The sequence below is a fragment of the Helicoverpa zea genome, chromosome 9 (assembly GCF_022581195.2).
Source record: "Helicoverpa zea isolate HzStark_Cry1AcR chromosome 9, ilHelZeax1.1, whole genome shotgun sequence".
NCBI classification, from domain to species: domain Eukaryota; kingdom Metazoa; phylum Arthropoda; class Insecta; order Lepidoptera; family Noctuidae; genus Helicoverpa; species Helicoverpa zea.
The window spans coordinates 2,337,409-2,350,578 of NC_061460.1; the positions used below are offsets into that span (position 1 = coordinate 2,337,409).

At 34.6% G+C, this 13,170-nt stretch overlaps 2 protein-coding genes across 4 annotated transcripts in view; one reads left to right on the forward strand and one right to left on the reverse strand.

Moving 5' to 3' along the window:
* The window catches only part of LOC124632944 (protein tweety-like), an 86,902-nt gene that overhangs the window by 48,072 nt on the left and 25,660 nt on the right, over positions 1 to 13,170 (reverse strand). The gene's annotated exons all lie outside the window — the stretch shown is intronic.
* LOC124632945 (putative nuclease HARBI1) lies at positions 5,461 to 7,002 on the forward strand. The gene is made up of 3 exons (XM_047167968.1): positions 5,461 to 5,923; positions 6,079 to 6,366; positions 6,456 to 7,002. Exons 1-3 carry the CDS (start codon positions 5,636 to 5,638, stop codon positions 6,954 to 6,956), a joined length of 1,077 nt encoding a protein of 358 aa, XP_047023924.1. The 5' UTR covers positions 5,461 to 5,635; the 3' UTR covers positions 6,957 to 7,002.

Consider the following 13,170-nt stretch of genomic DNA (forward strand, 5'->3'; position numbering starts at 1 on the left):
CGTGAAATCAGTTCGTACCGCACCAAGTATTACAGCGGTTTTACTAAGGTTTAGCTCGTGCCTGCAGCTTTCAACTTAATATTTTAGATAGGAAGCTCAGACTTCACGAAGAAGCCAGTAGCCGGCAAGAAAATACTTCCCTCGTTGCTTTTGCACCTTCTCCGATGTAAATGCATAACGTATGCATTGTATCTCAAGTAAAAATTATAACACACATTCATTTGAGATGATTTTGGGATAAATAAATGTCTTCTTGAAACAACTGTTTTAATTCTATGTGAATTAGTTAGTCTTATATCAGCTAAAATTAAACAAGTAACACTGTTATTAATATCAAAATTCATGAATACAGCGTAGTTTATAAATATGTGTAATTAATTTTCTTTCCCTAAAATATTGGCTCCTGGCCAGCAGTTCCTACTAAAAGACAATTAAGCTATCTCATATTATCCTGAATATAAAATTTTTCGCCGTAATTATTTAATCACCATTTTTTTAGGAACCTCTTTTTACCTTTTTTTTTTAAAGGTACTTGGAAAAAAGTTGACGTTTAATGAGCATTGGTAAATTAACTCTTTATATTTTATGGAGTCATTGATCCCTTAACAATATATTTTCTGTTACGACGAAATTCAAAGTGTTGAGAGACAAAGTTGCATTTGCATTTAAACCTCGGATTGCATTAAATTATATTCCATCTGTTTCAAAAGTTCTTCTTTGGCGGCACGAATAAACGGAATTTACTTTTGGTATAAAACCCGAGCTAAGTACAAATAGTAGTTTGGTAACATAACATATTCAATTACTTTTATGCAGATTCCAAACTAAACTTGTCGATACTATTTCAAAATGTCCTTATGTATGTTTTAGTCGATGTAAGATTAGTCCAGAACAATCCATGGTCACCTGTCCTTATCCTCTTTGCATCAGGATCGTTAGGTCTTTCGAAAATCTAGTACCATTTTACACTTACCAAAATAGCAATCAATTAAGTACACATTTCAGTAACAGAAGTTAACAGTACATTAATACGCTTAGAATATAGCCTTAAAAACTAGCCACCACTACCACAAGCCACAAGTTATTGCTTACTTGGCGGCACGTCATAGGCACGAGATCGCGTGACACATGGACGGGGAGACGGTAATCAATTACTAAGCCCTGCCTTTATACTAAAAACTAATATTCAATACAAATAATAATTAAACCTCCATTCAGGAACATTTAAAAGGAAAGCTGCATTTGAAAAGACTACGAAAATCTGAAGGAAACTCTTTCTGGAAGAATTTAAATGTACAAATCTACAAATACGTAAGAAAGATAAAACAGACAGGAAAACAGAGAGCTAACTGTGAAACATATTCGCGGGGATCCCAGCTTAGTATAAAATGTATCAACAGGAATCATCGTCCTCTTTACAAAATATGACGAAATGTTTTTAGATAAGGAACAAACATTATCGTTAGTGCGGTATTTACAAAACAGAGGGTTGATGGTAAACAAAGATACGGATAAAAAAAATTATTAATAAACTTGAGCCAATCACGGCGTAGAACTTTATCAATAGGACACAATTTGCCGAATTCCAACCAATCAGATCGCTCAATTGGTATTATGACATCATTTGTTTTCTGTTGATAATTTTGCAAGCATGTGCTTGCCCTAAAAACAAAATGTGGCCAGATATTGGCGAGATCGTTGAACTTTTTAGACTATAAACTTAAAAATCGGTTGGAATCAGGACTTCAATATTAGAGACAAAAAACACGTTACAGAGGAAATAAAATTGATAGAACTGTAAAATATGATGTTACTAGCTGGTGCCCGCGACTTCGTCTGCGCAGGTTTAGTATTTCGAACAATATGTTTACAAATTGTAGCCTATGTGTTATTCTGATGTATAAGCTATATTATTGTAAAGTTTCATTAAAATCCATTCAGTAGTTTTTGCGTGAAAGAGTAACAAACATCCATACATCCATACATACAAACTTTCGCGTTTATAATATTAGTAGGATTTACCAAACGGAGAAAAGTCTTTGGTTTATGTTGGACTTTAAAGAACTACCATAGTTTTCTCCATAACAAAGTGCGTTCAACAATAGTTGTTATGTGAGTACATACATTGCATTTAAATAATATGAATACACTATGTACTTCTTTAAATATGCATGCAAACCACATAGCCCATTGTGCAGTAACAATAACATTTAAGAACTTAATTGTCATTCTAAGAAACTAAGGACTGTTTATGGGGCCTGATACATAGTATACATATCAAAGTTATGTACTTGAAGGCTTTACGATCATTCATGATAATGGACTTCAAGCAATGTCACTTAATGGAAATATCATGTTAAGCAGTCTACCAAGTATAAGTTAATGGATGGCTACAGGCAGAAAATAACAATGAACACTGCCAGCTTTTCAAAAGACAGGACATATAACATGTCTGCTACAGAATTTCTGGAAAGCTACAAACTGAAAAAATAAATTCATAGACCAAATTTCAGAGAACAGTTAAAAAAATAAGAGAGAAAGTAAGTGATAGAATGTTACAAACTTATCAGGGCGGATAACCAAACAATAGCTTTGGAACTACCACAAAAGCTCCACCATCTAAAAAATAGGATAATCGTGAGAGAAACTCTTGATACGAACCACAAATGAACAGATAAAATAAGAGCAAAACAGCAACTGTGTCATTTCAATCACGTTGCAAAACTGGTTCCTTTTTCATAACTCGATAAAGATAAAAAGTTCTAGATTATAGAGAGCAAAACAGATCAAAAGGAACGCGAACAGATCGAGGACAGCAAAATTATTATTATTGCTTAGAATGCTTTACAAAATAACAAACACCTATGTTAACACGGCCAGTACATAAGGGGCAATAGAGAATCCTTTTTGAAAGACGTTACATCAAGGCCCATACAACAGCTCCCAAAATGGCGTTAAGGAAATCCTATTTCTAAAAGGTTACGACGCATAACACGAATAAAAAATATGCTATTATTCATATGAAATGTCAAGTAACGCCGTCGAGGTTTGTACGAGTCTCAATCGGAGCCTTCAACAAAAGGAATACGCACGTGAGCATTTCGCCGACTCCTGGTATTTTAACAAAGAATTCACCGAACACCGCAGATTAAACCGTAACTCATGGCAGCTAAGACCCATTTTGTATAAAAAGAAGCAAACGTCATACCCTCCAAAAAAAGAACGTGTCGCCATTTGAAGTCAAAGTTCAACCTTCAATGCAACGTGTGCCAAAGGCGTGGGTTTACTTTTCGACTTTATATTCTGAAAGTAAAGTTCACATTTGTGTGTATTTCTGCGGGGACCGTATGGGGTGGTTTTTTACGCGGTCGTGTGCCATATTGTGCCGCAGCCGGTGACGGAGGGTTTGTTCGAAATGCATGGCTTGTTTATAGGTGACGAGGTTTTGCCTTGCGGTACGATGGGTCGCTATTGTTTCGAGTTCTCGCTTGCCATACAGCTGTCTGAAGAATCATGTAACCTTAGCTGTGTAAACTTTACAGATACAAAAACCGTAGCTGTCGTAAAGGGTTAACATATTCTGTGGTAAATAAACCAGGACCTTTTAAGGTGTCAACATATTCTACTTATCCAGCAAAGTAAAAAATGAATCCTAAAAGTGACACATATCCACCAAACATGATCAAATACTCCTAGCATAACCCTTATCTGTAAACTCATCAAAAACCGAGTTTCTTGGACGGAACTTAGTTTAATTCGGTTCCGGCTGAGAAACAAACTTTCTGGTCGTTTTGGACTATTTCACAAGTTGCTTCTTATGCCAAGGGCGGCGTTGGCCTAATTAGGGTGCTAGTAAATTTTGGGATCCTGCCAGCTATCGTTATCTTATTCTGTAACAGATTATTAACGGTCCACTAGAGAGGAAAGGGGAACATTATGGTACTGGATATAAGGAGAACCCATTTGGGATTTTTTCGTAATATTTTTACTTCACCTCCTCTTTGATCGTCAATACACGTCTCCCTTTTGATATGTTTTCCTGGTAAGCCCATCAGACTCGTTCTGATGCTAATAGAAGTTTTCTTCAAGTATGTAACCAGTCTTAATTGAGGTGGACTTCGTAACCACAAATCAGAGAACATCACTTATTAATAAGTGTTCATAATAGGAACAAAATACCCGTGAACTGAATACCAATAAACTGCGTATCTACAATACAATCGATTTGTTGAGTAGTATGATTTCATCCATCAAGTATCAAGAATTCTATGTATGTCTAGCCGACACTGTGGAAGCGAGACCATCATTATCGAGATGTTAATCGAAAGCATACCACTATAATTTAATGGCGTTAATGGAAATCTTAATATCGATGTTATCGATAAAATGTATTACATTGGTAAACAAAAATAATTTTGTAACATGAGTAGTGGGTTTATTCAGAATGATGGATTTTCTATTGAGGTTTATTATATTTTCTTGATACAACTGAAAATGATTTGTTTTACTTGCGGAGACATTATTTCCATCTGAGCTTTCAAACATAAACAAGGCTGTGTGAACATATCAGATTTCATTTTGATGATCATTTCAGGATTTTGACCGTTTCTTTCCTGCCTTTTGCCTTACTTCCTATTCTAATAGCATGAACTTATTTTCCTCTCTTGTTTCTGAATCATGAATGAACCACCATCATCAATATTGACGCATGCCAATTAATAACTGTCCATTCATAGGAAGCCAATATTTTGCTCCTGTTGGTCAGCATAGGGAATGATTCACCGCTCATTAATGGACGTCAATAAATTCCAAGTAATCAACCTTCGAGGTAAATACAATAAATAATTATACAATTTTATTCCATAAAAGAAGTAAAGATTTATTACGAAAAATAATCGCCTCGTGCGACAGAAACTGTACGCAGCGAAACTTTTCTAACTTCATTATAACGTATTTTCTGAAAACTTCCATAAACAAGACACTTCTGGAAAACTTAATAAGTTCTTTACATGGAACTTATTAAGTTACTTATTTATCTTTTACATTTCGTCCTCTGAGGGAGTAACGAATTTATTTGATGCAAAACTGCAGTTAACTGGAGGGAATAATTTTTAATTCATGGAAAAAGTTCCGTAATCAGGATGTACCTAAAAAGTAGTTAAATATGTACATATTAAATCTGATCTGGACCGTGAAAAATAATTGGATTACCACAAAAGACAATCCTATCCAGCAAATTCTCTAAGGAGTTGTTACCTATTCAATTTACAAACACTAGATACAACAACGTCTAATTTGCAAACGAAAGGAGAAACGCCTTGAACTGTCTTTAAATATTTAAGAGATATTCTCTAAGGTCCGTATTACAGAAGGCTACTCAAGTCCTGATCTCTGTTTAAAACTAGATTTGAGTTGAGATTTAATTTTAGAACGCTCTTCAAGCATAGATTCGGTGATCATAGTTCAGCCGAGTGTAGATCGTTACTCAGTTGTAGATTACAGTTTAAGTAGAGATTTGAACTATAATCACGCAAGCGTGCTCGACACCGCGCTTGAGCAGAGATTTGCTTTGCTTGTCAGTTGTCAGTTTTGCAAACAATTTGTTGTGGAATTTAATATTAAAATACTAACAAAAATGGATATTTTTGAAGAAATAGATTATTATGATAATCTATTTCCTATCGACGATTCAAACAGAAGGTTGAACTTCAGCGTTCCGCTCAGATACCTCAGAGATGTACAGGACCCATATCATTGTGAGAACTTCAAGAAAAGATATAGGTTTTCACAAGATGTGGTAAAATCGGTAATTCTACCCTTAATTGACCAAGATCTGAGAAAGTTATGCAACCGTGGTCATCCCATAGCCCCGGAGTTACAAATTCTTGTGTGTTTGCGGTTTTATGCTACAGCGTCCTTTCAAGTAAGTTTTTGTCTACTCACTCACATTAAAATAATAAAAAAATACATTATACCTAAAAAATAAATTTATTATAAATTAAAAATATATTATTTATTCAGCAAGCTTAATCATAGTAGGTAGGTTTACTCATGCAAAATATTTTCTTATCTTTGCAGATAGTTTGTGGAGATTTGTTATGCGTATCTCAACCAGCCGCTTCAAATATTGTTGCAAATGTGTCGAGATTGATTGCTCTACAACAAAGACAATATATTAAATATCCACAAGATATGGTGTCACACAGGGCGCAGTTTGCGCAGCTGGGCCGGTATCAAGAATACCCAGGCCTAAGAAATGTGGATGGTGCAATCGATTGCACACACGTTAAAATTGTGAATACTCCAGGTGTGGAACATCACGAAGCCTTCAGAAACAGAAAGTCTTACTTTTCTATAAATGTCCAGGTCAGCAAAATAATATTTGAATTACTATTTTCCTTTAAAATTGGTATGTACCCCAAAAACATTAATTTACTGTCTTATTTTAATTTCAGGCAGTTGTTGGACCATTTGGAAATTTTATGGACATTGTGGCACGATGGGCTGGCAGTACACACGATAGCAGAATTTTCCAAATGTGTTTGTTGCGCACCAAATACATGCAGCAACAACACACTGGCTATCTCATTGGAGACAGTGGCTACCCATGCTTAAGATTTCTTTTGACACCAATAGGTACACCGACAACCCATGCAGAACAAACATACAACAAAGTCCACATTAAAACAAGAAATGTGGTGGAGAGAACATTTGGGAGATGGAAACGGAGATTTCCATGCCTAAGTAGAGGGTTGGGCAACAAACTCATCACAGTTTCCAACATTATTGTTGCATGTGCTGTACTGTTTAACATTTCATTGGTGACAAATGACATGATGCCTTCATATGAAGAAGAGAATGAGGGCATTGAGGAAGAGACAAACAATGAATCGGACAGTCCAGGGACTACTGATGGTTTCGCATTCAGAAACACAATTATAAATAATTATGTCTGATTAAATACACTTGTTTTTCTTTCAATAAAAGACTATGTAAAAATAATCATCTTTTTTTATTAATTATTTATCTTATTTCACAAAACATCTTGCTAAGCAACAATTATCTAAAATAACAAAACTTACAACTAATAATAAAGAGGCACATAATTTAACTTAACAAAACAAAAATTACACTTTACTATAAAACTACTGAGATAATAACAATTATAATCAACAATAAAATAAACACAAGAAATAAAAGTTGTTCTATAAAACTACTGAGATAATAACAATTATAATCAACAATAAAATAAACACAAGAAATAAAAGTTGTTCTATAAAACTACAGAGATAATAACAATTATAATCAACAATAAAATAAACACAAGAAATAAAAGTTGCTCTATAAAACTACTGAGATAATAACAATTATAATCAACAATAAAATAAACGCAAGAAATAAAAGTTGTTCTATAAAACTACTGAGATAATAACAATTATAAATCAACAATAAAATAAACACAAGAAATAAAAGTTGCTCTAGGCTCGTCTGCAGAGATCTCTCTTCCATAGAAATATATATTATTTATTATTAGAGATGATTTTGTTTTGCTAACTCGGCTTTAGCTTCTGTTTCCCTTAATTGCTGTTTTAAAATTTCTATTTCTAATTTGTGTTTGTCCTGGATGAATTTAACTTGTAACTCGTGAAGTTCGGCTGCTCTCTTTTCCCTGTTTAAATGTTCTGCTTTTAAAATTTGCACACGAAGTTTTTTTTCATTTGTGGATAGTTCTGATTCTACGGATTGAATGCTGCTTTGTGGGATGGTGTTTGGTTGGGTGGTCAGATTTTCGAGATTTTGTGATTCCCGTGTTGGAGAATCAACAGCATGGGATAAGGTACTTTCTATTAAACTGTCCACATGCTGAACGTTTGCAAGTCTGAAATTAAAACAAAAATCTTTTACTTATATTCTAGTCTCATTTTGATTGATGTAAATATTAATAAATAATGAATGAGCTAGTAACTCATGATACATGCAGTAAGGACATAGCAAGAAAGACATTGGCACTGGTCACCTACCGATGTGGTCCGAGTCTAAAGTATCTTGTATTTCTACGAAGAGAGCAGGAGATATCTCGGCTATGTCAGGGTTGATGTCAGCATCAGGGCAGGAACTACCGCCGCCAGTGGCCATTCTATGTTGGCGCTCTCTTGTGAGGGCATCTCTTTGACGGGTCTTCAAATTTTGCCAAAGGCGCCTTAATTGTTCCCCTGATGCCTGTAACATTCAAATAATGTAAATTTCAAATAATCAATATAGGATAGAAGAAAACAATTGCAAATATAAATAAATATACAAATACTTACCGACTCATTTATAATAGTCGACGCATTAAACATCTCCGCAATACGCGCCTAAGCAGCCTTCTTCTTTGCTGTGCTTATATTATCAGTTTTTTTGCTCTCCACTACATCTTTAAATTTTTTTAATATTTCTATAAGTAAATTTCTTTCAATTAAACTAAAATTCTTCTTTCTTGAAGTCATTTTGATAAAATTGTAACAGAAGTGTCAAGTGTCTGTCGATCTCCACCACCACAGATACGATCTTATGCCCGGTTTACACTTTGTTAAGTTAACACTGCAGGTGATTAGTGCAGGTGTTTAGTAATCAAGGTGTGAACGGAAGCGTAAAGTGATTAGTGTTAAGTGATACGTGCGATTAGTACTTATTGATTAGTGCGAGTGAATAGAATCAAGGTCTATTTTTGTTGTTAAGTGACTACCCCCTCTCAACTTTTCTACTACCCTCTCTCGCAATTTGCCTGTACTAATCAGTGTGTATCTTCCATTTCTAGAGACACTATGCACAACGGACAGTACCACTATGAGCTTCTTCCTAAACACTGTGTAAACGGAGATGGAAAAGATTACTTAACACTTGAGACTTATCGCGTAAAGTTAACGCTTAACACTTATCACTTCACACTTCGCAAAGTGTAAACCGGCCTATAGACATAATATTAGTAAACAGGACTGCGCATATAAACCCAAAAAACGAGCCGAGTGAAACAGTTAGTACGGAGGCTGTCTGTCCCTTTCTAATAGGGTGACTATGAGATTAAGCTATGTGAGACAAATCCGAATTTGCTAAGATTATTAAACACAGATTAGTATTGAAGTTTTAACTTACGCAGTTTGTGACCTTAAGATACTAATAAAGGCTTTTAATAATTAGCGGAAATTAGCAGTATAAAAGCAGGAAGATTCGAAGTGAAGACTGTTTTTTTTGTATTTCTACTTCATATATAGACTGCTGAGCCATTTATGTCGCCTTTCTTCATTTTTTGGGAAGCTATAACAATAGTACAACAGTTTTAAAATCCATCACCCATATTTTGACTCGTTACAAGAATTCATGGGCACCCTAGTTGTTTGGTTTACGAAAATGTTATTTTTAGCTAACCTGTGGAACGATATATTGCAACGACCATAGGATTCACTTTTGCAAGTAGAAACGCAACACTTTTTCACCATTTTAATAGTTTAAATTGATTTAATACAAAAAAATATAAACAAAATTTTAAATGCTGATTACGCGCCAAGAATGTTCAGGGTTACCGCTAGAAAATAAAAAAAAGCAAAATAAAAATTTATGTTGTTTATGTTTTAATAATAAATACGAATAAATTAATGCGATTGCTATTAATTTGTTGACTTACAATTGTTAAAATAAGATAAAAATATAAGTGATTCAATTGTTTTTGGGAAGACAAAACTTTTGATCACGACATTTTTTTATGCTGGCAAGGTGTTCGAAAGAGACAAACAGCCTCCGTTCGAACTATCCCTCTCGGCTCGGATTTGCCTCTGTGTATTATGCAACCAATTTAGTACCTTATTGCGTTAGAATAGAGTTCATTTTCGTAAATATATATTTTGAGCGTGCGCAATCTTGTTTAGTAATATTATATCTATGATACGATACACTCGGGAAACATTCCGTTCTACGAACACGCTTGTATTTGTAATTTTAGATATTACAGCTGATTGCTATTTCCTTCAACACATTTTCAAGGCGTAAATATAGCATTTTTAAATAAAACCTACAATTGAAAACCCTATGTTTTCTCTAAATCATGATTTTATTATTAATTAGATGTTAAACTAAAGTCTTATTTTGCGTAAGTTGAAACAGAGTTGACGTAAAAAATATAATGTAAACGAAAACAGGCTGATGCATAGACAAGCCATATTCTCTGCTTGAGGCGCGATTTGAATCTCGATTCAGCTGAGTGCAGTTTAAGTATTGTTCTGAAATAAGAACAACCCTCAAGTACAGATTCTATATTTAAATTATGATCAGGTGATTCATGATCAAACTGGACTTGAGTAGCCTTCTGTAATACGGACCTAAGAGCTGTCTAAACGAACACCGGCCTATATGCATAATAAATTATGTTTACAGCTAACTTTATTGTTTCGGGTTAAGTAATAAAATGTTTGTACGTATGTTTATCGTGAAACGTAAACCATAACTTCCTTCGATCCTATTTCATATTTGTAATAATTTCCTTGTTTGAAGAATGAAATGCGTAAATTAGTGTCGGTTAAATCACGTCTGTCCTGTTTATGTAGCAAGCTAGATGGGAAATACAAGTATTATGACTACTTAGGTTTGGTGTGCGTTACAAAGTCTTCTCATTGTTAACTTTCCTCCTTTCAATCAAACAGCTATGCCGTAGTAAACATTCAGGGAGTTCCGTTTCATTTTAAAGTACAGTAGGTGCAGAGGCATTGTGATTTCTACACATAGAATAAACTCTTCCACACATAAAGTCATCCCCTATCACCCACACAGCTCTAGCGCTGAACGAACACACTTTTAGCTACAAAGTACACATGTGTCGTAACATTTTCTCTTTATCATCCATAAGCCCTGAAATAAATTAAAAAGAAATACTTTAGCGTGCCCTAAAACATTTCAGCTAAGACATGTTAATTCTCCTCCCACAATCCAGCTGCTCCATCTAAAACCACACCACTTCCACGTTACAAGCATCTCAGACATCCAAAATAGAACATAATGGAATCCGTCAATTTCAATTTATTTGAACGCGTGAAGATTCCTGTTAATTACGTAAGCGACAGTTGAATGATTAAAAATATCGTCAAGAGACGAGACGTCCTCACCGGCACATTCCTAGTTCTTCAAAACTGGTTTATCTACTGCATAATTACCATAAGGTAAACCGTTTATTTGTTTTTCTTTGGTATTGGTAGCTTGTTGCTGTTAGTAATCAAGTCTATTGATTCACCTTGTGCAGATGGTAATCGTAATAAGTTAGTAATAAGTTAAGGATAAAATCAAGTTTATGTCTAAACTAGCTTTTGCCCGCGACTTCTTTCGCGTGGAATAGTAACTTCCGGTAGATTTTTGGTTTGACCAATAGGTGGCGCTATATGTCCGGAATAAATTTCATTTTTATATTTTTTTTTGTAATAAAAACTATCCCATGTCCTTTCTCAAGTTTCAAACTATATCTGTACCAAAGGACAATGGGCGATTCCGGTCCAAATGTCCACCACGAACGAGACCTATATGGCTAGATAGATACCTATATGGCCGTTAAATATAGAACAATTTTTGTTATGAAAGTAAAAAAATATATAATGCCAGAAAAAAGTTATAGCAAAATCAAATAAAACATTTTATAGATTTTTTCAATTTCATTTTTTCAATTACTTTTCGTGTGTTAGATTTTCGTACTTTCTGTAGCTTCTGACAAAATAGAATTGTTCATTATTAGAGAGAAGACACCACCAGTTACATCGAACTTTTTTAGATCCAGGAACCGCTGAGTATATTCAAGCACTTCTGGCGCCTCAATTGGTTAGTGATTCGTGCATCCATCGCATCGGGCAAAAAAATATGGGCTGTTTATATGCAAATGTGTCTTACTCATCTTAGTTTTAGATAAAGTGCGGAAATGGAAGTAGAATAAAATAAAAAATAATAATGATAACATACAAAAACTACCGAAAATTAAGAATACATTTTGGCATTGTTTTTCTTTTTACTTTCTTAGTAAAAGTTACTCTAAATGAAGTGGACTATTTAATTATATAGGTCTCGTTCGTGGTGGACATTTGGACCAAACTTCATACATTCTTGCCCAATCTCCTTTCACACAAATCGATTCAGTAGTTTAGGCGTGAAGAAAAGACAGACAGACAGACAGACAGAAAGACAGACAGACAGAGTTACTTTCTCATTTATAATATTAGTTAGGATTATGTTCTGGTTTTGACCAAAAAGTGTAAGTAAAAGTTTTGCCACTCGCAGCTTTAAACGAAAGATTCCGACCACAAACATCATGTCCAACTAATTTTAATATTACTCAACGGAATTAAAACTCATAATTCAAACGACAAGACAGACGCCAAAAATATAAAGAAACCCGATTCCTTTACAATAAAAACGGTATTCAATCCCAACGAAATCAACATAAGAAAAGGGAAGAACTCCCGTAGGCGTAGGTTCAACGACCCGTCTTATCTCGGACACCAACTTTTATCTATCTACAATCCGCATCTCCTCACGCCTTGGAACTTAATCGATTTTTCAATACCAAGATATGAACCTTATCTCTTAACAATAAGGCATATTTCACCCCTAAGCATATTAAGCCCCCATGCACCTGCATGGGAATTTGAAGCTTCTTCTCATAGTGCTAGCCTTCAGTTTTCTGCACACTGCTCGGACCGAGCTAAGGTTGGTCCCAATTTCGCGATGTACCGAGTCAATGGCAATATTTGTCTAGATTAGATAAAAGATTTCGGGTCCGGCTGTGCAAACTCCATTTTGTATCGAATTGGTTTCCGGTTTAGTGTAATGCGATCGGAAATGGATTTTAAAGTGTTTGCAATTCGCGTTTATGATTTAATCAAATCCGTTTGGATATTTAATGTGAGGTTACTTATTTCGTTTTATTAAAACAAATATTCGGTAGCATTTCGAAATTTATGCCTTTTAATATAATTTTAGAGTTTCGTTTACAAAGCTGTTTAGCTCAATAAATAACCGAACCAAATCGAATTTGGGTTCGGGTACTTCATACATCATTTACAATTCGGTGCCCTTATTTCTACGATAAATAAAAAGCTTCGCCTTTCAATGCACTATTCACAAAGCTCTCCAAGTAGACCACTCCAAAACCCATAAAGC